The 24,005-nt window shown below is 34.9% G+C and overlaps 1 protein-coding gene across 8 annotated transcripts in view; it reads left to right on the top strand.

Moving 5' to 3' along the window:
- The window catches only part of ERBIN (erbb2 interacting protein), a 148,964-nt gene that overhangs the window by 80,126 nt on the left and 44,833 nt on the right, over nucleotides 1-24,005 (top strand). For all 8 annotated transcript variants that reach the window (XM_055367653.2, XM_019013532.4, XM_019013535.4 and 5 more), the window contains exons 5-14: nucleotides 573-651; nucleotides 2,077-2,166; nucleotides 3,203-3,259; nucleotides 9,846-9,909; nucleotides 11,814-11,888; nucleotides 12,816-12,960; nucleotides 13,990-14,062; nucleotides 14,358-14,487; nucleotides 14,812-14,927; nucleotides 16,783-16,852. In XM_055367653.2, coding sequence (XP_055223628.1) covers nucleotides 573-651; nucleotides 2,077-2,166; nucleotides 3,203-3,259; nucleotides 9,846-9,909; nucleotides 11,814-11,888; nucleotides 12,816-12,960; nucleotides 13,990-14,062; nucleotides 14,358-14,487; nucleotides 14,812-14,927; nucleotides 16,783-16,852 — 899 coding nt within the window. The remainder of the gene's footprint in view (nucleotides 1-572; nucleotides 652-2,076; nucleotides 2,167-3,202; nucleotides 3,260-9,845; nucleotides 9,910-11,813; nucleotides 11,889-12,815; nucleotides 12,961-13,989; nucleotides 14,063-14,357; nucleotides 14,488-14,811; nucleotides 14,928-16,782; nucleotides 16,853-24,005) is intronic.

Raw genomic sequence — 24,005 nt, 5'->3', positions numbered from 1 at the left:
CAGGAGTTCGAGACCAGTCTGACCAGCATGGTGAAACCCCGTCTCTACTGAAATACAAAAATTAGCTGGGCATGGTGGCGGGCGCCTGTAATCTCAGCTATTCGGGAGGCTGAGGCAGGAGAATCACTTGAACCCAGGAGGCAGAGGTTGCACTGAGCCTAGTTCGCCCCCCTGTACTCCAGCCTGGGCAACAGATCAAGACTCCCTCTTAAAAACAAATAAAAATAATGAAAAACGGTCCTTTTTTCATTATGTGAGAGAAACAGAAAGAATGTTAAATGTTCTACAATTTAGGTCCTTAACATCACATGTAGAAGGCACTAATTTTCAGAAGGAAAGAAAGGTAAAAACCAATTAAAGTAATTAGCAGTTATAAAGAGGCAAATAAAAGGAGGAAAGATAAAGAAATTGTTGTTCAGGTCATTGTTTAGTTCACATTGATGTTGTCAGTTCATCTAGTTCCTTGTTAATTGGTATATTACTTTAGAATCTGGAAGGCATATATTATTGTTACTGTTATTATTTTGTCCTTTGTAATAGATCTTTTAATTTGATCGTTGTTTGTTTTCTAGGAATACAGGAGTTTCCAGAAAATATAAAAAATTGTAAAGTTTTGACAATTGTGGAGGCCAGTGTAAACCCTATTTCCAAGTAAGTTCTCAGGTGAATTATAAATTACTTTTGTGAATAAAACAATTATGAAACTAGTAGATATTATTGTACATATTTTAACAAAAATTTTATATCAATCTTAAGTCTATACAAAATTTCAATTTTAGAGTTAAAAAGTAATCTTTTAAATAATCATTCTAACCCCATGTACTACTGAGGTAAATTTGTGATCCCAAAGAGATAGTGAGAGTGTTTTGCTCCAAGTCTCACAGATAGTAAATATCAGAAATGAGAGTAGAATCCACATTTCCTCACTCTGTGTTATTTACACTCTAGAAGAGTGTCTTTGCCTTCAGATCAGGTGTGTGGTACCTTCAAACTTTTGAAAACAATAAAGGAAACCAAAAGTTTCTTCACAGTTTTAATAGAAGGCAAAACAACAGGAAACAGAAACAAAACAATAACAAAAAAAGAAAAAACTATATGATTGGTTGCAGTGTATCAGAAGATTGTGAATGTCCATTTATGATGGTGATGACTGTAAACAAAGTTTTCCTGGCACCAGGGCTGTTAAATTTTGGAAAAATGGAATGGTGACGCAAAAGATGACTAGAAAGAAGCATAGCAATCCAGAACCAACATGTAAAGATTATGTATAGCCTCTTCATTTGAAAATATTGCTCTAGTATCAAATTCTAGATCTTTACTTGTTTCATAATCAACAAAAAATAGAAGTAAAGCTAACACACGTAGATTGTTACATGGCCCTGACGTCATTCAGCTTTAAATGTTTTTTCTTTTCATTTGCTTATTATAAAATCGTATAATCTTAAAATTATTTAGGAGCCAAATATTGAAATTGAAAGTAATCTAAACCAGTGGTTCTCAACTGGGGGCTCTCATGCCCCAGCAGACTTTTGGCAGTTTCTGGACACATTTTTGGTTTTCACAGTGGGGTATTTGTGTGCATGCATGCACACTATTGGCATCTAGTTTGTAGAGATCAGTGTTGTAGCTAAACATCCTACAGTGCACAGGACAGCCTATGTACAACAAAGAATTATTCAGCCCAAAATTTCTTTGCCAAGGTTTAGAAATTCTTATCTAGTCCTTTGAATTGAGAGTAGATAAGACAGATTTCAAAAGTGCCTGCTGATTTCAGAGTTATCCCCTAAATATATTTTTATGTATTGTGGCTCATTCATAGTTGACTGTTTTGTTCAGATTTTACATTATTAAAACAAATATTACCTCATTTTCTGTTTACAAAGTGATGAAGATACATTGAAACAAGTAGGTTATTATAAAAGGCAAATCTTTGAAGGGGCTCTCATAAAAGTAGCCACTCATAACAGAAGCGACTGTTTTCTGTCTGTTGGGAAAATATCTTATGAGAGTCTTAGATTTTAATAAAAGACTGAATTTCTTACATGAACTTAACTTAAATTCTGGTATTTTATGTAGGCTCCCTGATGGATTTTCTCAGCTGTTAAACCTAACCCAGTTGTATCTGAATGATGCTTTTCTTGAGTTCTTGCCAGCAAATTTTGGCAGGTAAATTATGGTTTCTTCTAAAACGTTTTATTATTAGCTCTTATAAAGTTTGCAAAACTATAAGCTGCTTTGGTAGTACTACTCATTACAGTTTCATAGGCTCTTTTTAAATTATTCCCAAGCATTGTGACTTTTATAGTTTCTTTGGTGGCTTTGACTTAATTTTTCCAAGTAAACAATAATCAGTGAGAGTTTGAAAGAAAAAAAAAAGTTTTCTTAGGTGGCCAAAACAGGGCGTTTCAATGGGGGTAATTTCTGTATGCTTGAGATACTGAATGCTATATTCTTAGCATTCTAAAATGATTTAATAATTGATTTATCTGTCTTCTCCCCTGGAATCAAAATTCTTAAGAAAAGAGAATCTGTTTCTGGGGGCGACCTCATCATCTCCCTGCCACCCTCAAGTCTCTGAGTAATTTTTTAAACAAACAGATGAATGTATAATAGATATGCAGTTATTACTGAGTTTAAATTAACTACTAGAGAAAATGCTAGCCAACTAAATGTTAATTTTGTAGCCATCTTTTATCTAAAAATCGTTGATGTACTTGTCAGATTCCTCTTCTGTATCTGGCATTTGCATCACTTAATCTGCTCATTTTCTCTCTAGTTTTAGTGGAATGTACATCAGTGAAGTGCCAGAGGATTTCTCCTCCTCCTTTTGTTTCGTTATTTCTTCTCAGAGCAGCACTTTAGAGTTGCATTATTGTTCTTGAATCTACCAAGAGTTAATTTTTGTGAGCATTTTTGGTAAAAGGTATGAAATTCTGGAGGATTGATACTTTGGGGTAATCACTTTGTCACTTTGAAAATGTGTGGAAGTGCTAACCCTTTTCCTCTGACCACAATTTTGAGGAGCAAAAATAAGTCTTTTCTTCCTTTGTATTTTATGTTATATTCTGTACTTTTTAATATATTACTGTGCAATTAGTAATTACACAATTACATTGCTTCCTTTAAAACATTAGAATATGAAATTAATTTATTAAATTCATTGTCTTTGTCCTAGATACATGATTTGTTTTTTGTATTGCAGATTAACTAAACTCCAAATATTAGAGCTTAGAGAAAACCAGTTAAAAATGTTGCCTAAGTAAGTAAAGGTGCTATTCTTTAAAAAACTTAATTTATAATTTTTAATGATTAAGTCTTTAAAAATGTAAATTTTTATTACCTAAAATGTGGTGCAAATTATTTGTAAATCCTGACTGTGTGGTCATCATATTTAATTAATGGTGTTAAAATATTAAAATGTATATGTCTGTTGTTGGTGCTTAACGTGGTACTGTGTTGGTAATGATTTATAGCTGTCTGAAATGCAGTCTTGTGTGTGACATAAAAGTCAGAATAATAAATATGTAAAGCCCACCTGAATACTGAATAGAAATCAGAAATCCCAGGTTCGTCTACTAAAGTTCATACACATAGTGCTAATTAGAAAGATCCATAGGATCTTCATGTGAAGCCTGGTAACGGCAGAACTTGATTGTCTGGCTATGTAGTGTATTGTAAATTAGAAATGGGATGATTGGTTCCTTAATGATAAGCTAACAACAAGAGATGGCAATCCAGGAACAAATAAAAAGATTTAATTATAAAAGAAACAGGTCTACAAACTCGAAATTCACTGTAGTCTGTGGCCTTTTATTGACCAAATATCTTAAAACACTGTGAATGCATTGCTATAGTGTTACATTTTAAGGGTTGGCAAACTACAGTCTATGATTAAATCTGGCCCACTGTCAATTTTTGTAAACAAAAGTTTCGTTGGAACACAGCCACATACATTCATGTACATATTGTCTGTGGCTACTTTTGCTTTACAGTGATTAAGTAGTTGTCACTACTATATGCACCTGTTGTTGGTGTTAGAGTGGTTGTCACTGCCCTATCACTGTAGGCCCTAAAATTTTTTAGGTGTACAGGACCTAAAATATTTACTGTCTGGCCCTTTACAGAAAAAATTTGCCAACTCATGTTGAAATCGCATCATCAAGATTTGCCCACCCAGCCTGGGCAACAAAGTGAGACCCCCATCTCTGTAGAAAATTAAAAAATTAGCCGGGCACAGCAGCATGTAACTATAGTCCCAGCTACTCTGGAGGCTGAGGAGTGAGGATAGCTTGAGTCCAAGAGTTTGCACTTGTAGTGTGCAATGATTGTACCACTGCATTCCAGCAGAAGAACAGAGTGAGGCCCTGGCTCAAAACAAACAAACAAGCAAACAAACTTCTCACCTCTTGAGAAGGAAAACATCTCCAGTTACCCCAGGAGTTGTTCTGTTTACACAGCTTCTATGACATATTTATATCTGTTACAGTATTTGCTGGATAATGTTAATGTATCTGTTTTTATTATATGTCACTCTCTTCTTCCCTGACCAGCATATAACCTGCATGTATGTGCATGTGTATCTTCCCCTTGGTTTCCCTTGATTATCTGTGAGGACAGAGACTGTGTCTGTTTTTTATTCCAAAAGACAGTGTTTTGAGTAATTGTTCAATGCATGGATGAATGTTTATAGTGATGATTGTGAGTATAAGTTAAAGTCAAATTATCCATATTAAAATTCAAAAAGATACGTATACATTACAGATTTGATACTCTCAGTGATAGTTCCTTAGCTAAAAATGTGACTGGTTTCTAAGAGATTTGAATAACAAGATGTAAATTGTTTACTGTGATAGCTAAGCCTACAATTACTATGTGATATCATAGGCAATTAACTGATTTTAACACCTTTTAGAGATTCAAATTAGACTCTCAGTGAATTTGCAAATATTCTTCTCTCCTTTTAAGATATGATTGTAGCCTTTTTAATATGTTTTTATTGAGGTAAAATATGTGTAAAATTTACTGTCTTTACCATTTTTATGTGTACAGTTCAGTGGTAATAAATACATTTATATTCTTTCCCCTTCATTCCTTCCTCCCCACTACCCTCCTCAGCCTCTGGTAATCACCATTCTACTCTTATCTTCATGAGATCTTTTTTTTTTTTTTTTTTTGAGACGGAGTCTCTCTCTGTCGCCCAGGCTTGAGTGCAGTGGCATGATCTTGGTTCACTGCACCCTCCGCCCCCCAAGTTAAAGCAATTCTTGTTTCTCAGCCTCCAGAGTGGCTGGGACTATAAGCATGTACCACCACGTCTGGCTAATTTTTTGTATTTTTAGTAGAGACGGGGTTTTGCTGTGTTGGTCAGACTGGTCTCGAACTCCTGGCCTCAAATGACCCGCCCTCCTTGGCTTCCCAGAGTGCTGGGATTACAGGCGTGAGCCACCACACCTGGCTTGGGATCTTTTTTTAGCTCGCACACGTGAGTGAGTACATGCAATATTTATCTGTCTCTGCTTGGCTTATTTCACTTAATGTAATGGCCTCCTGATCAACCCATGTTACTGCAGGCAGCCTCTTTTATGGCTGAATAATATTCCATTGTGTATATGTACCATACTTTATCCATTCTTCTGTTGATGGTTACTTAAATTGATTCCATATTTTGGCTATTGTGAATAGTGCTGCCATAGACATAGGAGTTCAGATAACCCTTCAGTGTACTGATTTCCTTTCTTTTGTATATATACCCAATAGTGGAATTGCTGGATTATGTGATAGTTCTATTTTTAATTTTTTTTAGGAACTTCTATACTGTTCTCCATAGTGGCTATATTAATTTATATTCCCACCAGCAGTGTTCAGAGATTCCTCTTTGTTCACATCCTTGCTATTATTGCCTGTCTTTTTTGATATAAGCCATTTTAACTAGGGCAAGATGATATTTCATTGTAGTTTTCTCTGATTAGTGATGATCATTTTTTCATATGCCTGTTTGTCATTTGCACGTCTTCTTTTGAGAAATGTCTATTCAGATCTCTGGTGCATTTTACAATAGAATTTTTTTTTTTTTTTGCTATTGATTTGTTGAAGCTTCTTATATATTCTAATTATTAATTCCTGTCAGATGGCTACTTTGCAAATATTTCTCCCATTCTGTGGTTTGTTCATTTTGTTGATTGTTTCCTGTGCAGTTTTTTAGCTTGCTGTAATCCCATTTGTCTATTTTTGTTGCTTTTATTGCCTGTGGTTTTGAGGTCTTACACAAAAAAGTCTTCGCCCAAACCAGTATCCTTGATATTTATATTGAGAATTAGCATTCTGCAGTGTTTTTCTTCTGGTAGTTTCATAGTTTCAGGTGTTAGATTTAAGTCTTTGATCCATTGTGGTTTAATTTGTGTGTATGGTGAGAGATAGAGGTCTAGTTTCATTTTTCTGCATATAGTTATCGAGTTTCCCAGCATCAATTATTGAAGAAACTGTCTTTTCCCCATTTTATCTTCTTGGCGCCTTTTTCTAGGATGACTTGGCTGTAAATGCATGGATTTATGTCTGGGTTCTCAATTCCTTTCCATTGGTCTGTGTGCCTGTGTACCATGCTGTTTTGATTACTATGGCTTTGTAGTACATTTTGAAGTCTAGTCGTGTGATGCCTTCAACTTTGTTCTTTTTGCTTAGCATCACTGTGGTTATTTGGAGTCTTTTGTTGTGGTTCTGTATACATTTTAGGATTTTAAAAATATTTCTGTTAAGAATGTCAGCGTTTTGATAGGGATGACATTGAATCTGTACATTGCTTTGGGTAGTATTGTCGTTTTAATTATCCTAATCCATGAGCATGGAGTATCTTTCCATTTTTTTGTGTCCTCTTTAATTTCTTACATCAGAGTTTTATAGTTTTTCTTGTATAGATCTTTCACGTCTTTACATTGATTCTTAGGTATTTTATATGTATATACCTAAGAATAAATTAATATATATAATATATATTATATAATTACATATATAATATATAATTATAATATAATTATATATAATATATTAAATAATATATTATATATAATATATTATAATATATTATATATAATAATATTATAATATATTATATAATATATATTATATATACATACACACACACATATAGATACTTATTTTTTTATTTATTTTTTGTGTGTGTGATGAAGTCTTGCTCTGTCACCCAGGTTGGAGTGCAGGGGCATGATCTTAGCTCACTGCAAGCTCTATCTCCCGGGTCCACGCCATTTTCCTGCCTCAGCCTCCTGAGTAGCTGGGACTACAGGCACCCGCCACTACACCTGGCTAATTTTTGTATTTTTAGTAGAGACAGGGTTTCACCATGTTAGCCAGGATGGTCTCGATCTCCTGACCTCATGATGCGCCTGCCTCGGCCTCCCAAAGTGCTGGGATTACAGGTGTGAGCCACTGCACCTGGCCAGTATGTTGTATTTTTTGTAACTACTATAAATGGGAATGCTTTCTTGATTTTTCAGATTGTTTGCTGTTGGCATATGTAAATCCTCCTGATTTTCACATGCTGATTTTATATCCTTCAACTTTACTTAATTTGTTTATCAGTTCTGACAGTTTTTTGGTGGAGTCCTTAGATTTTTCTAGGTATAAGATACATGTTGTCTGTGAACAAGACTAATTTTGACTTCTTCTTTTCCAATTTGGATGCTCTTTATTTCTTTCTCTTTCCTAATGGTTTTTGCTTGATTATAACTTGGAGACCTCACAAACAAGAGGATATAGTTTTAAGTATCACAAAGTTATGTGCGTTTAGGTTATATGACAATATCAAAGATTAGAGCAATGGAAAGAGCTGTTGTTTTAGATATATAGTTAAGTGAAATTTAATGCTACCTAAAGAATACTGGAGGGCACAGTACCAAGAACACAAAAGATGTTTTACCTTTCCTTTGAGGAGAGGAGAAAGTAAAATGAGTTCAATACAAATGAATTTTAGAAACAGATGGGAGAAAATATGAGGGATATTGTTTATGTTTTCTCCTTGAGATAGGCAGCTAGATCTTATTCTAGGATGCAGTTTTATTTCTGAGATTTCTAAAGTGTATGAGTATAGCCACAGTTGTCAGTATTAACTATAGAGAGTTGAGGTGGAGACACTTTTTGACATGACAGTATATTTTCTTTTTTATTACATATCTGTATCACTCACATTTTCCTAAAATTGTTTTAAAATTTAACTTTTCCAGGCTATCATCTGTAATTGAATTTTTCCAATGCACAGCTTTTCATTTTTGTACCCTTTTCTAAAACTGTTATGCCATTGACATTATGTGCTCAATAGTTACATGTGAATTTTCTGTTATCTTGTCATTATAACAATACTGAAGCAAGAAATGTAAGATTATGTTTTGTTCTTTCAGTCTTCTCTTCCTCCTCACAATCTTCTTTACTTTTTGCAAATCTCCACCTGGTATAGTTATTTGAACATAGGAAATTATAATCATAGCATGTGATTTTATACATGTGGAGAAAGATCGTGGAAGCAACCTTTCGCTTGTTAATGAAGGAAGCTAGAACTTAAAGGTTTTCTGGGGAAAGATATGAGTAAGGAAGCAGAATTATGGTACCTGAGAATAGGCACTTAGTAAATCTAGGGGAAAGCAGTTTTATAAAAATTGGCATTATGAGATGAATTGAAGAGTTGATGACAGAATGGCATATTTAAAATGTAAAGGGAAAATTTGCTTCTAATGTAGACCAATGACAGTTTCATTACAATGATGGTGTTTGTTCTTATATTTTTAACTAAAAAGCTGGAGAAAGGTTGCAACCGAGTTTTATTTTACTTATTACTAATTTTTATTAAAATTCCAGAGAAGATAGAAATAGTCTGTGTTTTTCGTGCCGTAATTTGAAGTGCCTGTGGATTTTAAATGATACTCATTTTCAAAGTATTAACATATTAATGTAATATACTGATATTGTGATTATAACTATATTTTGCTCTCATTTTGTCATATCCTACAAAATCCTTAATACAGAATTTCTTATCTGGGTAACTGGTAACATCTCAATGTATTAAATAATAGGTGTTGTACAAAAATAGCAACTTAGGAGCATAAATATTTGTTTGAATTAGTTTCAAAAGGTACCTTTGTGAAAGGAGAGAGAAAAGATAGAAGTGCAACATAGTTTATTTCATTACAAAACTGGTTTGTACATCTTTCAAGTTCCTGTAATTTCAGAGAAGTGTTGATGTTAAGTTGGAAGTTAAGAATAGTATATTATTGCTTTTATTTAAAATAAATGTCAACTACTAATTTGTGATTCATATAAAACTTTATTTTGAATTGTATTGTATTTAATTTGAACATGTGGGGAGTAATACAACATGTACTGTTAGCATTTTGAATATTAATTTTTGGAGTTACAGTTATCTTAAAGTCTTACAAATATATGAGCAGTTTTGAAAAAGAATTTTTGTAATTATGGTAGTAATTATTATACATCTGCCAAAATTTATTAGCTGACTTGTACTATATGAAAATTCATTATGTGAAAAAATGGAAACTCATTATTTGTATTCTGGCTTGTGGGTTTAAATTTATTGCAATTGCTTCTTAAAAACAGAAATGAAAAGACCAATGAGAAGGCAAAATAAGATAATAACTGATAATTATTTTATCTAGAAATCTGACTTTTAAAATTTTTTAGAAAATTAATATTTTTATTTTGTCAACATATGAAAGCCCATAAATAATTACATATTCCATAAGAATGTTTTAGACTGTTTTGAAAGCTTCCATGTAATTGATATTTTTGTAGTTAATTTTTCATTACTCCATTATGAACAGAACTATGAATAGACTGACCCAGCTGGAAAGACTGGATTTGGGAAGTAACGAATTCACAGAAGTGGTAAGTTCTCATCAGTCTCACTTTCCCTAAGTTCTTATATTTAATGAAGAACAAAATATGAAAATTAATGTATTTCTCTTACAAATTGGATAAAGGTTTACTTTTTTTTCTTAGTTACAAGATATGAAAGTTCTTAGCCAGAACTTTCCACACAGATAGAAAAATTAACCAGACAGATGAACTTCTGACCACAAGTGAGCATAAAATGTAAAATCAATGAGAGGTCCGTGGAAGAGATACCTAAACAATTTTTAGCATAGGAAGCAGAAAATTTGAGTGATTATAAGTGGGAAACATCAGTCTGGAATGCAGCAGGTAAAAGTAGTTCTGAATCAGAGAGAGCTCCATGGGGTATTGCTTGTGAACTTATTCAGTAATAAGATACTTCTCTATAATGTTACTTAATAGCTAAGGGGAAAATCATTGAGTGAAACAACTGTTATTTTTGAAGTGGTAATGAGAACCTTTTTGTTTGTGCTTTGTATGCCAAGTGCGCTTGAAGCTGACTCTAAAAGGAAAGGAGTAGTGTTTAAGTAGCTTTTGTCTTTAGTGAGTTTTCCAAAAGAACTCAGAAAATAAGCTAGATTTTTTTTTTTTTTTTGAAGAGGAACTCATCCAGCTGAGTATCATTATTAAACTTTTAAATTAGTTTACAAGTTTGTTGTTTAAAAGTGTGGTAGCTCTCAAATGATGGTTTTAAGCATAGGAATTTCTCAAAACTGCTTGCTATAGTATTGCCCTGTGGGTATTATATTAATATTATAAATTTCAGCTGAGGTTTGAGGGAGGAACATGGTACTTTGGAGTACCTCATTCTCTAAAATACATGCTGTGCTTCCCAAATTATTTATCTGTTACGTCATTTCTCAATATTTGTTCTGTATGAATCTGTTTCCGTATTAACTATTTCAAAAATCTCGTTCATTTTAAGAATCCAACAAGCTTTCAAAATCATCATTAGTTTTTGTACCATTTTGGTCTTCCAACATTATACACTTTTTAAAACTTACAGTAGAATTTAACAGTAATGCACAAAAGGAAATTTAATCCAGGTTACATCTGGGATTCTTATCTATATTTATATGTTAACAGTAAATCTGATTGGCATGCCTTTTATATATGACTGTTAACTATGGTCATTAGATATGATAGTACTCTGTGCCATCACATGATCATTGATTGCAGATGGCTTTGTGAGGTGATAGAAATAACTTTGAAGAGGGCAGACTTGAAGGGACAATGCCCAGGAGCAAATTTTGCCTGGATATGAAGGTCTGCCACAACACTTGGATTAATTTTGATGTCCTCAACACCATATTATAAAGAATTTTCCACCATGTAATTAGAAGTTTTTACTAGAGGTTTAAATTACAGTATATATGTATCATGTAGTTATGACTTTGTCTATTTACCTTTCCCTGATTATGGACATTTAGGATGCATGTTGTCTTTTATCTCCTTCTTAATGAATGTCACCAGGGAACATTTGTAATTTTTCTGTTTTCTAAAAGGCTGTATCTTCTTACTGATAATGCATGAGTGCATATTTTTATTGTATACTTCTAAGCAGTGAGTCCTATTTTTTATTTCTTTACAAATTATGTAAAAACTTGACCCTGTTGTGTAATCCAAAGCTTAAATGTGTTTTTTGTAATCTACTGCTATGGCATGTCTCTTTGATTTCTCCATTAATAATTTTCTATAATAATTTTACTGTAGTAACTATAATGCAGTAGAAAGGCTTACATCCTGGCTCTTCTTTTTTATTTTTCCTTCTCCCTGCTCCTTTTATTTAATGATTTGAAACTAAAGGTTATTAGAAATTCCCAGGGCTTCTTTTGCCAGATAAAGACATTCATGTAAATTAATTGAATTACTGCTATCCCCTACCCTAATCCCAACAGCCTGAAGTACTTGAGCAACTAAGTGGATTGAAAGAGTTTTGGATGGATGCTAATAGACTGACTTTTATTCCAGGGGTATGTATATGAAATTTTAAATGGCATCACTTATTTCTGGCTCTCCTTTGCAGTTTTGTGAATTGTACCTTTTATAATTACTTTTAATTAATAAAAAGAAATTGAATTATTCTTTATTAAAACAGAAGCAAATTACTTTTTTTCATGAGCACATTCTTGATTATAATCTAAGAATTCTCATAATAAACATTTGTAAGTCTGCTTTTAATACTGTTGAGTGTGTCCTTTCCAGTGGTATCACTTGAACTTACGTCCCAATTTGCTTTGCCCAAGGAATTGGTAAACTAGGATATTTTTCATGAACTTTCTGAATTTTTTTTTTTTTTTTTTGAGGCAGAGTCTAGCTCTGTTGCCCAGGCTGGAGTGCAGTGGTGCGAGCTCCGCCTCCTGGGTTCACGCCATTCTCCTGCCTCAGCCTCTTGAGTAGCTGGGACTACAGGTGACCGCCACCATGCCCAGCTAATTTTTTTGTATTTTTTAGTGGAGATGGGGTTTCACCGTGTTAGCCAGGATGGTCTCGATCTCCTGACCTCATTATCTGCCTGCCTTGGCCTACCAAAGTGCTGGGATTACAGGCGTGAGCCACCGCGCCCGGCCGAACTTTCTGTTTTAACAACTGACAAATTGTTTACTCCCATAAAAAAAAACCACAAGAATCCCCATATATGCTATTTCCTTAGGAGGTAATGGACACCTGAATTCCCAAAGAATATGTCCTTTGTCACTTCTGCTATGCTACAATTAGTAGAACATCTTAGCTATATTACTGAATACATTTCTAATGGCATTTAAAAAACTACCTGGGAGTCTTCTTTCTTGTATTAGCATTTAATTTTGAATTAAAACTTGGTATCAAGTTTATTCCCTAAACTTTTTACAAATTACTAATGTTAATAGAGTCATTAGATTTTCTTTTTTTACTTATAGTTTATTGGTAGTTTGAAACAGCTCACATATTTGGATGTTTCTAAAAATAATATTGAAATGGTTGAAGAAGGAATTTCAACATGTGAAAACCTTCAAGACCTCCTATTATCGAGCAATTCACTTCAGCAGCTTCCTGAGACTATTGGTTTGTATTGCTTTCAAATTCATGTAATTCTTATTAAAATAAATTCAAGACTTCCACATAATCTCAAATTTCACTTGTTATGAGGTAGTTATACTGCGTTACCATAGGAACGGATTTTATTTGAATTTTTCCTGGTGTGATCAGTTGTACAGTTTGCTCCTTTGTTGACATTACTGTTTTTTATTTACTCTAAGGAAATCTCATTTTTATATCTAATATATTTAAATTCTTTACAATAAGTTAACTTATGCAAATTTGGCTTAACTGTTAGCTTTTATTGTCATAGCTTTTATTTTGGTAACTTTTTTCAGTCCTGTTTCATTACAGACACTCAGACAAGAAAACAGATCAGTTGAACAGATCATGAGAGATCTATGATTGAGTCTGTGTAGTTGCTTGTTCAATGATATGTCAGTGGAATTGAATTATTTTGATGAAAGGACCCAAAACTTCAATCTTGACATCTTTTTGATGTTTTAATTTAAAAACCAAAAATATTTCTCAGTTAAATCACATAGTGGTTTTAGCTAAAACTACATTTTTGTAAGTTTGTTACGATTCTACTCTTAGTCAACAGTTTTTAAACTTAAAAAATATTTTACTGTTTTAGTATTTAGTATATATGGAATAGTTTTTTATATACCTGTTATGAACTACCTTCATACTACCATTTCTTTAGTCTATTAATTTAACAAGTTTGTATTGTCTGTCTTTTCTGTGCCATGACATTGTTTTTAGAAGCAGAGCTACAACAGTGAATGAGGAAGACAAAAAAGTTCCTACTACCAGTATATTTTAGTGGGAGTTAATAAACAAATGTACACTATGTTAAATAGTGATGTGGATGAAGATTGAAAGGACAGGATGAGGGAATAGAACGTTGAGATTGGGAGTGGTATCTCTTTTAGATACGTTTGTTAGGAAAGTTGTTTCTAATTCTTGTCAGATGTAGTATGTCTCACACTGTCTGTTGGTGGACTTGCTTCTATTTTAAGCTGAAAAATTGTATGTTGTTTCTTCCCTCATTAGGTTCGTTGAAGAATATAACAACGCTTAAAATAGATGAAAACCAGTTAATGTATCTGCCAGACTCTATAGGAGGGTAAGTTTTTTGTGAATGTATACACCCTCGAAGATTTTACTTTCAGTTCAGCATGCCATACATATTTTCAGGTATTTGCATAAATGACCTAAAGATTTTGTAAACATTTGAGTAATTAGTATACAGGTTGAGTGTGTTTATGATAGTCAAACCTACTTATTGGTGAAGTTTAGCTTTGTGAAATGGTTTCACTAGGTTTTCAAAGTCAAGTTCAAATGTTTATATGTTCTGAAATTTTGGATTATATATAGGAAATCTTTAACAAATAATATATATTTCTTTTTTTAAATTAAAGGTTAATATCAGTAGAAGAACTGGATTGTAGTTTCAATGAAGTTGAAGCTTTGCCTTCATCTATTGGGCAGCTTACTAACTTAAGAACTTTTGCTGCTGATCATAATTACTTACAGCAGTTGCCCCCAGAGGTAATGTATTTTAGATTTGTTTAGATTTTTGTCTTTTCATTTTTTTCTGATTATCTTCATTATAGCTATTTAGTGTGGCTTCATTTATTTTCTTTCTAAAATAGTTTTCAAGTTATTTATTTTCTGAATAATTAGCTATGTTAATTTAGAAGAGGTTCTTAAATGCTTTCTTATGTACATAAAAATTAATTAAAAAGAAAGTCTAATCATTATTTCTTCTATAAATGTGAAGTATTTTTCATAACTTTCAAAAATGATGTTTTTTATATGTTGATCAACCTGTAGGCCAAATTTTTTGATATTCAGTTTATATTTCTCTTTCAGATTGGAAGCTGGAAAAATATAACTGTGCTGTTTCTCCATTCCAATAAACTTGAGACACTTCCAGAGGAAATGGGTGATATGCAAAAATTAAAAGTCATTAATTTAAGTGATAATAGGTTCGTAATACTATATTCATCAGTTGGTTTATAGGAGACATTGGTTAGATGAAATTAAGTTTCATATGATATAGAATAGCTAGTGCTTGTTGCTCTTTAAATATACATAGTAAGTTCTCAGTGTTATTGATAGGCTCTTGGAAAGTGTGACTTTCAGTGAAACAACATATAATGAAATCACTTGTTTCGTTCATCAGTGTTATAAGAAAATGACATTATTTGAGGACCTGCCATACACAGTTTTGCTAAAAGTTTTGGTTTCCAAGAACCTATCAATAACTTAAATGAGGACTTAACTGTGTATATTTTTTTCTTTAAATACAAAGAGTGGTCTACTTTTATCTGATGTTAATTTATCATATGGTGGTTGTTACTGTTCATTTTGGGTTGACTTAGCTATATAGTCTTTATTCTCTTCTTACAGTTAACCTTTTATTTCTGAAGTCACATCTTCACCTGAATATTGCTATTTAACAAAACAATTTTGGAATGTATCTAGTCTGTTGCTAATATTTTCCTAGGCAGAGATCTGGTTTCAACAAAGCCAAGGTGCAGAGTAAATTGATCACTAGGGTTGTAAATTGGAACAATGTTTAAGTTAAAAACAGAATGTCCATACTTTTTCCTGAGGTAAACATACTAATGATGATTAAACAGCATTTGTAGAGTGTTTTCACTTTTTGCTTTCATAGTGTCTTGTGAAGTCTTCAAAACAGCTCTATGAAATAGTATAATAGTATTCCCATTTTATGTAGGAGGGTTTTAAGACTCAGGTTTAAGGTGACTCATGTAGCTTGTAAGGTAGAGCTTTAATTTAAACTCAATTTTCTGACTAATTATGATATTCTAACTTCTGTTTTATTTAAAAGAACCACTGCTTTCTTAAGTCACTGTTTCAGCCTTTAATTCCTACGGCCCACAGTAGGTTGCTGAAAGAAAGGCACGGAAGACTAGTTAGGCATAAGATAGCAAGGCTGAAGTAGATAATTCTCTTTTAAATAGGATATTTTCATTTAGTATTCTAATGAGTATTTATAGTTGACCCTTGTATTTGTGGGTTCTGCAAGTGTGGATTCAAACAACTTCAGATCAGAAATATTTGGAAAAAAATTGTGTCAGTACTGAACGTGTACCAACTTTCCCATTGTTATTCCCTAAACAATACAGTATACCTACCATTTACATAGCATTTATATTCTAATAGGTATTATAAGTACTCTAGAAATGATTTAAAATATGTGGGGGGATGTGCATAGGTTATATGCAAATACTATACAATTTTATATAAGGGATTTGAGCATCTGCAGATTTTGGTATCTGAGGGAGATCCTGGGGACCAGTCTTCCACAGATACTGAGGAATGACTGTACTTTGTTTTTAATCATTATCATCTTAGGATAGTGTTCTAGATTAAGATTATGTAACTGCTGGCTCCCAGATAGAGAGCAGTGCAGTTTTTATAGCAAACTATCACTAAGAGTGCTTCCTATAACAGTTTGTTCTCCCTAAGTACAAATAAACCAAAGCAATTTTATGAGACATTCCTTAATGTGTTCTTTTCTCTAAGGCAGGGACAATTAATTTTTTAACAGATTTTTAAGGTTATTCTATTATCCATTTTCTTGCCAGGTGAATTGATTCAATTGAAGAATTATATTTTTGAAACTAATTCTTACAAAGCTAGATATTTTGTTTTATGTCCTATATGAAGAATTATATTGGACTTTTCTCGATTTTTTTTCCTCCTATTTTCATGTGCAACTATATAGCATTTTTCAGAAAACCTTTAGGTTGAACCCTCATTCATTTTAAATCTTCTCATTTTAAAGTTTAATTTTTGTATTTTTTCCTACAGATTAAAGAATTTACCCTTTAGCTTTACAAAGCTACAGCAATTGACAGCTATGTGGCTCTCAGATAATCAGGTGGGCATTCTGATTTTATAAGTTAATGGAGTTCCTATTTGTGTTATATAGTTTTGCACTCCGATTTACATAGGGTCATTTAAGAGCAGCTATACAGTGGTACACATGTAAACGTATCTTTTATATAAGAAAAATCTCAAAATATTTAGAAGCAGATACTTTTTATAAAATAGGTGTAGATTTATAAGTAATGAATTATGTTGGACTTGCCTAATTTCTCCTAAATCTGTTAAAATATTGAGCGATTAGGAAATCAGACTCAAACTCTGACTTTAATAGCATTATCTCATACACTTGCCTATTTTATAGTGAGAACACTTAAAATCTACTCGGCAATTTCAAGACTATAACAGTGTTATTAACTGTAGTCACCATGTTGTACAGTAGAGCTCTTGAACTTATTCCTCCTAACTTAAATTTTGTACACTTTGACCAATATATCCCAATCCATGCTCCAGCCCACCCCGCCAGCCCCAGAACCCACCATTTTACTCTTAGTTTCTATGAGTTTATCTTTTTTAGATTCCTCATATAAGTGAAGACGTGAAATTTATCTTCTTGTTCCTGCTTATTTCACTTAACATAATGTCCTGTAGGTTCATCCATGTTGTTGCAAGTGACAGGATTTCCTTCTTTTTTTAAGGCTGAATAGTATTCCATTGTGATTGTATATGTATTTGTGTACACACACTACATTTTCTTTGTTCATTCATCTGTTCATGGGCGCTTAGGCTGATTTGCTATTGTGAATTCTGCTGCAGTGAACATGGGAGTGCAGACATCTCTTCAACATACTGATTTTATTTCTTTTGGATATATATCCAGTAGTGAGATTGCTGGATTATATGGTAGTTCCATTTTAAATATTTTGAGGAACCTCCATAATATATACCCACCAACAGTGTGTAAGGATTCCTTGTAAGTTTTTCTAACAAAATAGAGTATACAATTTACTGATCTTTTGAATTAAAAAATTAATGCTTATTATTTGATGTTGAGCAATATTTTATAATAATTTATTTAAAGCTCTATTTTCCCAGTATTGGATACACTGGTCTCATGATACTCATGAACTCTGCAGCCAGATTTTCTTGGGAAACTATATTATATTCTAATTCTGGATTATATTAACAGCCCTGAGGTGTTAATACAGTAAAGAAACCCACAAGGATTCTTCATAGTTTTTAATTGGGTACCCTTTTCTGTTCTGTTCTGTTCTGTTCTGTCCTGTCCTGTCCTGTCCTGTCCTGTCCTGTCCTGTCCTGTCCTGTCTTGTCCTGTCCTTTTCTTTTTTTTTGAGACAGAGTCTCGCTCTGCTGCCAGGCTGGAGTGCAGTGACATGACCTCAGCTCACTGCAACCTCCACCTCCCGGGTTCAAGCGATTCTCCTGCCTCAGCCTCCTGAGTAGCTGGGACTACAGGCATGTGCCGCCACTCCCAGCTAATTTTTTTGTTTTTAGTAGAGACAGGGCCAGGATGGTCTCGATCTCTTGACCTCATGATCCGCCTGCGTCAGCCTCCCAAAAGTGCTGGGATTACAGGCGTAAGCCACCACACCCTGCCTTGGGGACCTGTTTCTTACCTAGCCCTTACTAATATCCCAGAAGCCTTAAATTTATGTTAATCCATGGTTATGAATAAGACAGTATTATTTACCTGCTTTGCAAATTTAGAGAGGAAATATTAAAATGATACATTGCCTTTATTAGAGTTTTGTTTTTGTTTTTGTTTTTGTTTTTTGACAGTCTTGCTCTGTCACCCAGGCTGGAGTGCAGTGGCATGATCTCGGCTCACTGCAACCTCTGTGCCCCTGGGCTCAAGCAATTCTCCTGCCTCAGCCTCCCGAGTAGCTGGGATTACAGGTGTATGCCACCACGCCCGGCTAATTTTTGTATTTTTTTAGTAGAGACGTGGTTTCACCATGTTGGCCAGGCTGGTCTGGAACTCCTGACCTCAGGTAATCCGCCTGCTTCGGCCTTCCAAAGTGCTGGGATTACAGGTGTCAGCCACCACGCCCAGCTTTACTGGAGCTTTTTAACACAGGCAATTACCGTATCTGTTATATGTGGAACTGATTTCTCTTAATTGAATAGTATATGTTTAAACGATTTGAAATTTTGCGACTAGATTCAGAAAACATTTGCTGGACCCCATCTTATGCCATTTACTAACTTCACAATGAATGAGACATACCTCCTGGTCTTGAGGAACTCTTAGACTAATTCTATTAGTACAGTAGCACCTTTTTTTTTTTTTTTTTTTTGCGGCGGGGTCTTACTCTGTCATCTAGGCTGGAATACAGTGGTATAATTAAGACTCACTGGAATCTTTACCTCCTGGGCTCAAGCAATCCTCCCACCTCAGCTTCCCAAGTAGCTGGGACCACAGGTACATGTCACCACGCCCAGCTAAATTTTTTTTTTTTTAAACGTGTTTAGTAGCGACAAGATCTCATGATATTGCCCAGGCTGGTCTTGAACTCCTGGACTCAAGCCATCCCCCTGCTTCAGCCTCCCACAGTGCTGGGACTACAGGTGTTAACCACCATGGCTGGCCTGCAGTAGCACTTCTGTGGATAAATTAATGCCAGCAAATTATACCAGATGGTTCATTTTAATGAAATTAACCAAGTATCTGCTACGGTTTCTTCATATTTATAGTGTTCTCTCATTCTATTCACACTCTCCACTTGGTTTAAAACAAAAATTGTATGGTAGGAGTCTTTGTTCTTCAAAGTTTGACAGAATATTGAGTAAAACAAATCAGATAAACCTAGAAAATTTCCCTTACCCTTACCGTATGAAGCAATAATTTTGCTGTGAAAGAATGACATGTAGAGGAGAAGGTATACAGAGGTTTGGTTGTGAATTATAAAAGTAAATTGTTCTACTATTTAATGTTTATGAAAATAAATTGCTCAGCTATGTAGAACAGTACATGCAGTAATATAATTTTCATGAGTTGCTGAAGGCATGAGCAGAACAATTATTTATTAATTTATTCCCTCATCCATTTTGTGATTCTCAAGAACCATTTATTGAACAACTGCTTTGTGCCAGGCAATTTAAGGTGGGAACAATATTTAGAAAGTTACTTTAATACAATGTGGTTAAAAGACTTAATAGGACTAAGCTTTAGGATCAAAGATGGGGAAGATAACCAAGGGATGTAAAGGCAAATTTCTCAGAGGAGGAAATGCCTGCAGTGCCTGAATTATCTCTCAAAAGAGGAATGGGGCTGGATATGGTGGTTCACACCTCTGATCCCAGAGCTTTGGGAAGCTGAGGTGGGAGGATCTTTTGAAGCCCGAGTTTGAGACCAACCTGGGCAACATAGCAAGATTCCGTCTCTGCAAATAAATTAAAGCATTAGCTAGGTGGGGTAGCACATGCCTGTAGTCCAGGCTACTCAGGAGGCTGAGGCTGGAGGATCCTTTGAGCCCAGGAGTTCAAGGTTACAGTGAGCTATGAGCATTCCACTATACTCCAGCATGGGCAACAGAGCAAGATTCTATCTCCAAGATAGTTTTTTTAAATAAAAAAGAGGAATAGGATTTTTTGTCTATTTTTTACCCCTTAAGACGGGGTTTTCCTGTGTTGCCCAGTCTGATCTCAAACTTCCAGGCTGAAGTGATCTTCCCACCCCAGCCTCCTGAGTATCTGGGATTATAGGCCTGCACCACCATGACCAACTAGACATAAGATTTAAAGAAAAAAAAGAGAACAGTGTTCTGGTTTGGAAGAATATCATGAGCATAAGCATTTAGGTGCAAAGCAGCATAGTATATTCCATAACTCTACAAGCAGGTCATTGTGACAAGAGTGTAACAGTGAGACGGAAAAGGTAGAAAACGAGGCTACAAAGGCAGATAGAGATCAGTTGGTGGAGGATCTTCTATGCCGTGCAGAGGAACCTGTATTATATCTCAAGGATGGCAAATAAGATTTTTTAAAATCTTGTACTCTTATCAATTATGAGTGGCTTCCTGAAAAATTGTGTTGCAGATTCTGACTTATGATCAAATTCAAGCTAGTGGAAAATTGCTGTGATTTGGGTGGCTGTGTAGTTTATTGTCCCTAATAGGGCACTTTTGGGGGAGTGAAAGGGGCACCATTGATAATTACATGAGAACAACATGTATAAGTTGTGTCTGTCTCAGGCAAAATGGACATTTGTTCATTCTAGTCATGATCAATTATTCATATCTGCCATCAGTATAAAAGGAAGAAGTGATTTTTATGATACATACAGGATAATACGGAAACCAGTGTAACATTGAACAGGCAAATAGTATGATCACACTGATATTTTAGAAAGGCCTTTTTGGCTGCATGGTGGAAGATGGATTCATCAGGGGTTAGTGCCAAGCATGAAGGCAGGGGAGACTGAATTGGAGGACATTGTCATACTCTAGGCAACAGAACATGTTGCCTTGAACTAAAGTAATGAAACAGAACTGGGGGAAGAGCAGGTATTTTTGAGGAATAGTTTAAAAGATTGCATCAATAGAGCATGAAGCAATGCATGTATGTGAGAAGAGAGTAAAAGCAAAGATGAGGGTCAAAGATTTGGCTTCAGTGACTAGGTGGATAATACTGCCACAACTAAGAAAAGTAACCACAAATGAAAGAAATATGTTTATGGGAAGATGCTAAGTTCTAGTTAAACATGTTGAGTTAGAAGTATCTTTGGTATATCCAAGTTAGCCATGCATAGAACACGCTGGTGACCATGAACCTCCTGACTTCATTTTCTTCTGTATGGTTTCTGTGCTCTTGGTTTCTCTATTTAAAAATTTCTAACCTTCAGAAGTTTCTCAAAATTGCTCCTGAAGGCTTCATTTTCTTTTTTCAGTACTACTATAGTTTTATTCTTTGTGCTTATTTGTAAAAATATATTCACTTTATTTTAAAAGATTTGTGGCACAAGAAGAAATACACATTTGTTTCAGCCCATGATCTTAATTAACTTTTTCTAGGGAATGGTGTCATAGCTTTTGTTGTTTCTCAAAAGGAATTATATAAAATAACTTTTAAAATGTTAGTGATGCATGATGAATCCTGAGGAACCCCAACATTTAAATGGCAGTAGACTAAGAGGCTTAAAGAGAGTAGCCATAGAAGTAGAAGGAGAACTGGATGGTGATGGACTCAAGAGTGAAGAAGGAAGAGTTAAGACTGGCCTGAAGGAAGAAGTTGTTAATAGGATAAATGCTGTTGAGAAGTCAGTTCAGATTATATCTGAAAAATATCCATTATATTTGGCAGCTAGCTAAAGTAATTATAGAGGTATATGGCAAAACCCAGATTGAAGGAGTTTAAGGAATAAATAGATGATGAAATGGAATCACATAATGTTGATTACTCTTTAAGAAGGTTGGATGAGAGGAAATGGAATGGAACATAAAGAAATTGATAGCTAGCAGCAGGAAAAGCGCAGGGATCCTTTAATATTGCAGAGCATGTTTACAGGTTGTCGGAAAGAAGCTGTGTGAGTAAGATTAAGAATATGAGGGTCTGGTGCGGTGGCTCATGCCTGTAGTCCCAACACTTTGGGAGGCCGACGCGGGTGGATCACCTGAGGTCAGGAATTCAAGACCAGCCTGACCAATATGGGGAAACCCTGTCTCTACTGAAAATACAAAAATTAGCCGGGCGTGGTGGCGTGTGCCTGTAGCCCCAGCTACTCGGGAGGCTGAGACAGGAGAATTGATTGAACCCAGGAGGCGGACGTTGCAGTGAGCCGAGATCACTCCACTGCACTCCACCCTGTAGCCTGGGTGACAGAGCGAGACTCTGTCTCAAAAAAAAAAAAAAAAAGAATATGAGAAGCAGTTGGATAATGGGTGGAAACTGATGGAAAAGCTATGACAGGAATTCTTAACCTGTTGGAGAGAGCTTGGGTATGACGTTTGTGAAAGGGAGGAGAGGAAATAGTGTACATTATGATACTCTTAGAATGTAGAATTTTCCATACTCATAGCTGTTTTTTTTTTTTTTAAGACAGAGTCTCACTCTGTCGCCCAGGCTGGGGTGCAGTGGCTCCATCTTGGCTCTCTACAACCTCTGCCTCCTGGGTCCAGGCAATTTTCCTGCCTCAGCCTCTTGAGTAGTTGGGACTAAAGGCGCTTATCACCACACCCAGCTTTTTGTATTTTTAGTAGAGACGGAGTTTCACCATGTTGGCCAGGCTGTTACTGAACTCCTGACTTCATGTGATCCACCCACCTCGGCCTCCCAAAGTGCTGGGATTACAGGCGTGAGCCACCAAGCACAACCTCATAGCTGTTCTTGAATCCTTTTTTTTTTTTTTAAGGAAGATATTTTCAGAATACAGTTTAGGAAACATAGAAGGATTTTCAGGTAACATGTAGAGCCTAGTTGAAGTATTATTAGTATCAGTACACAAATATGAGTACAAATTAATCACTCCACAAGTTTGTGGTGATACTAATTTGCTCAGCAATGTAATATAGAGAAAGCACACAACTGGAAGGATTTTGGGCTGTAGTTTTGCCAAGACAGGTGCAAGAAAAGAATAATGCAGCAAAGAGGTCTTGGTTTGTGGCAAGAAAGTGGTTTAAATAAGATACAGTGTGGTACAAAAGGGGAGTCAAAGACAGGAGTAAATGGTGGGAAGAATGTCAGAAGGTCAAGGGAATAGTAGTCTTGCTGAGGGTGATCAGCAAGTACTGTGAGTACAGTGGAGTGGGAGGGCTGTATGATGTCTGTGTTACCATACTCTGCTGGTTGTCCTTTTACCTGACTGCTCCTCAGTCTCCTTTTCAGACATATTTGTTCTGCCTGTGCCTTACATGTTTGTGCTTCTCATGGTTACCCTAGGCTCTGCTTTAATTTCTCCATACTTTCTCCTGAAATTGCTATCTGTATCCTCATTATTCTTAACAATATCTTAAGCCCAGTTCTTGTGCCAGAGCTTCACATTCTTATAGCTCAATTCCTACTTAACGTTGCCACCTAAATGTCTCAAATTCAACAAGCCCAAAATTGAGTATACCATGTTCTGCCCCAAATATATTTCCCCCACACCCCTCAGCTTCTTTAGCTTGGTAAATAATACTTGATGGAGGCAGAGGCCTGGAAATGCAACCCTTAACTACTGTTTTTCCCTGTACTTCAGTCCAGTTGATAGA

The sequence above is a fragment of the Gorilla gorilla genome, chromosome 19 (assembly GCF_029281585.2).
Source record: "Gorilla gorilla gorilla isolate KB3781 chromosome 19, NHGRI_mGorGor1-v2.1_pri, whole genome shotgun sequence".
Taxonomy (NCBI): domain Eukaryota; kingdom Metazoa; phylum Chordata; class Mammalia; order Primates; family Hominidae; genus Gorilla; species Gorilla gorilla.
This window is presented reverse-complemented; position numbering and strand designations above follow the sequence as displayed.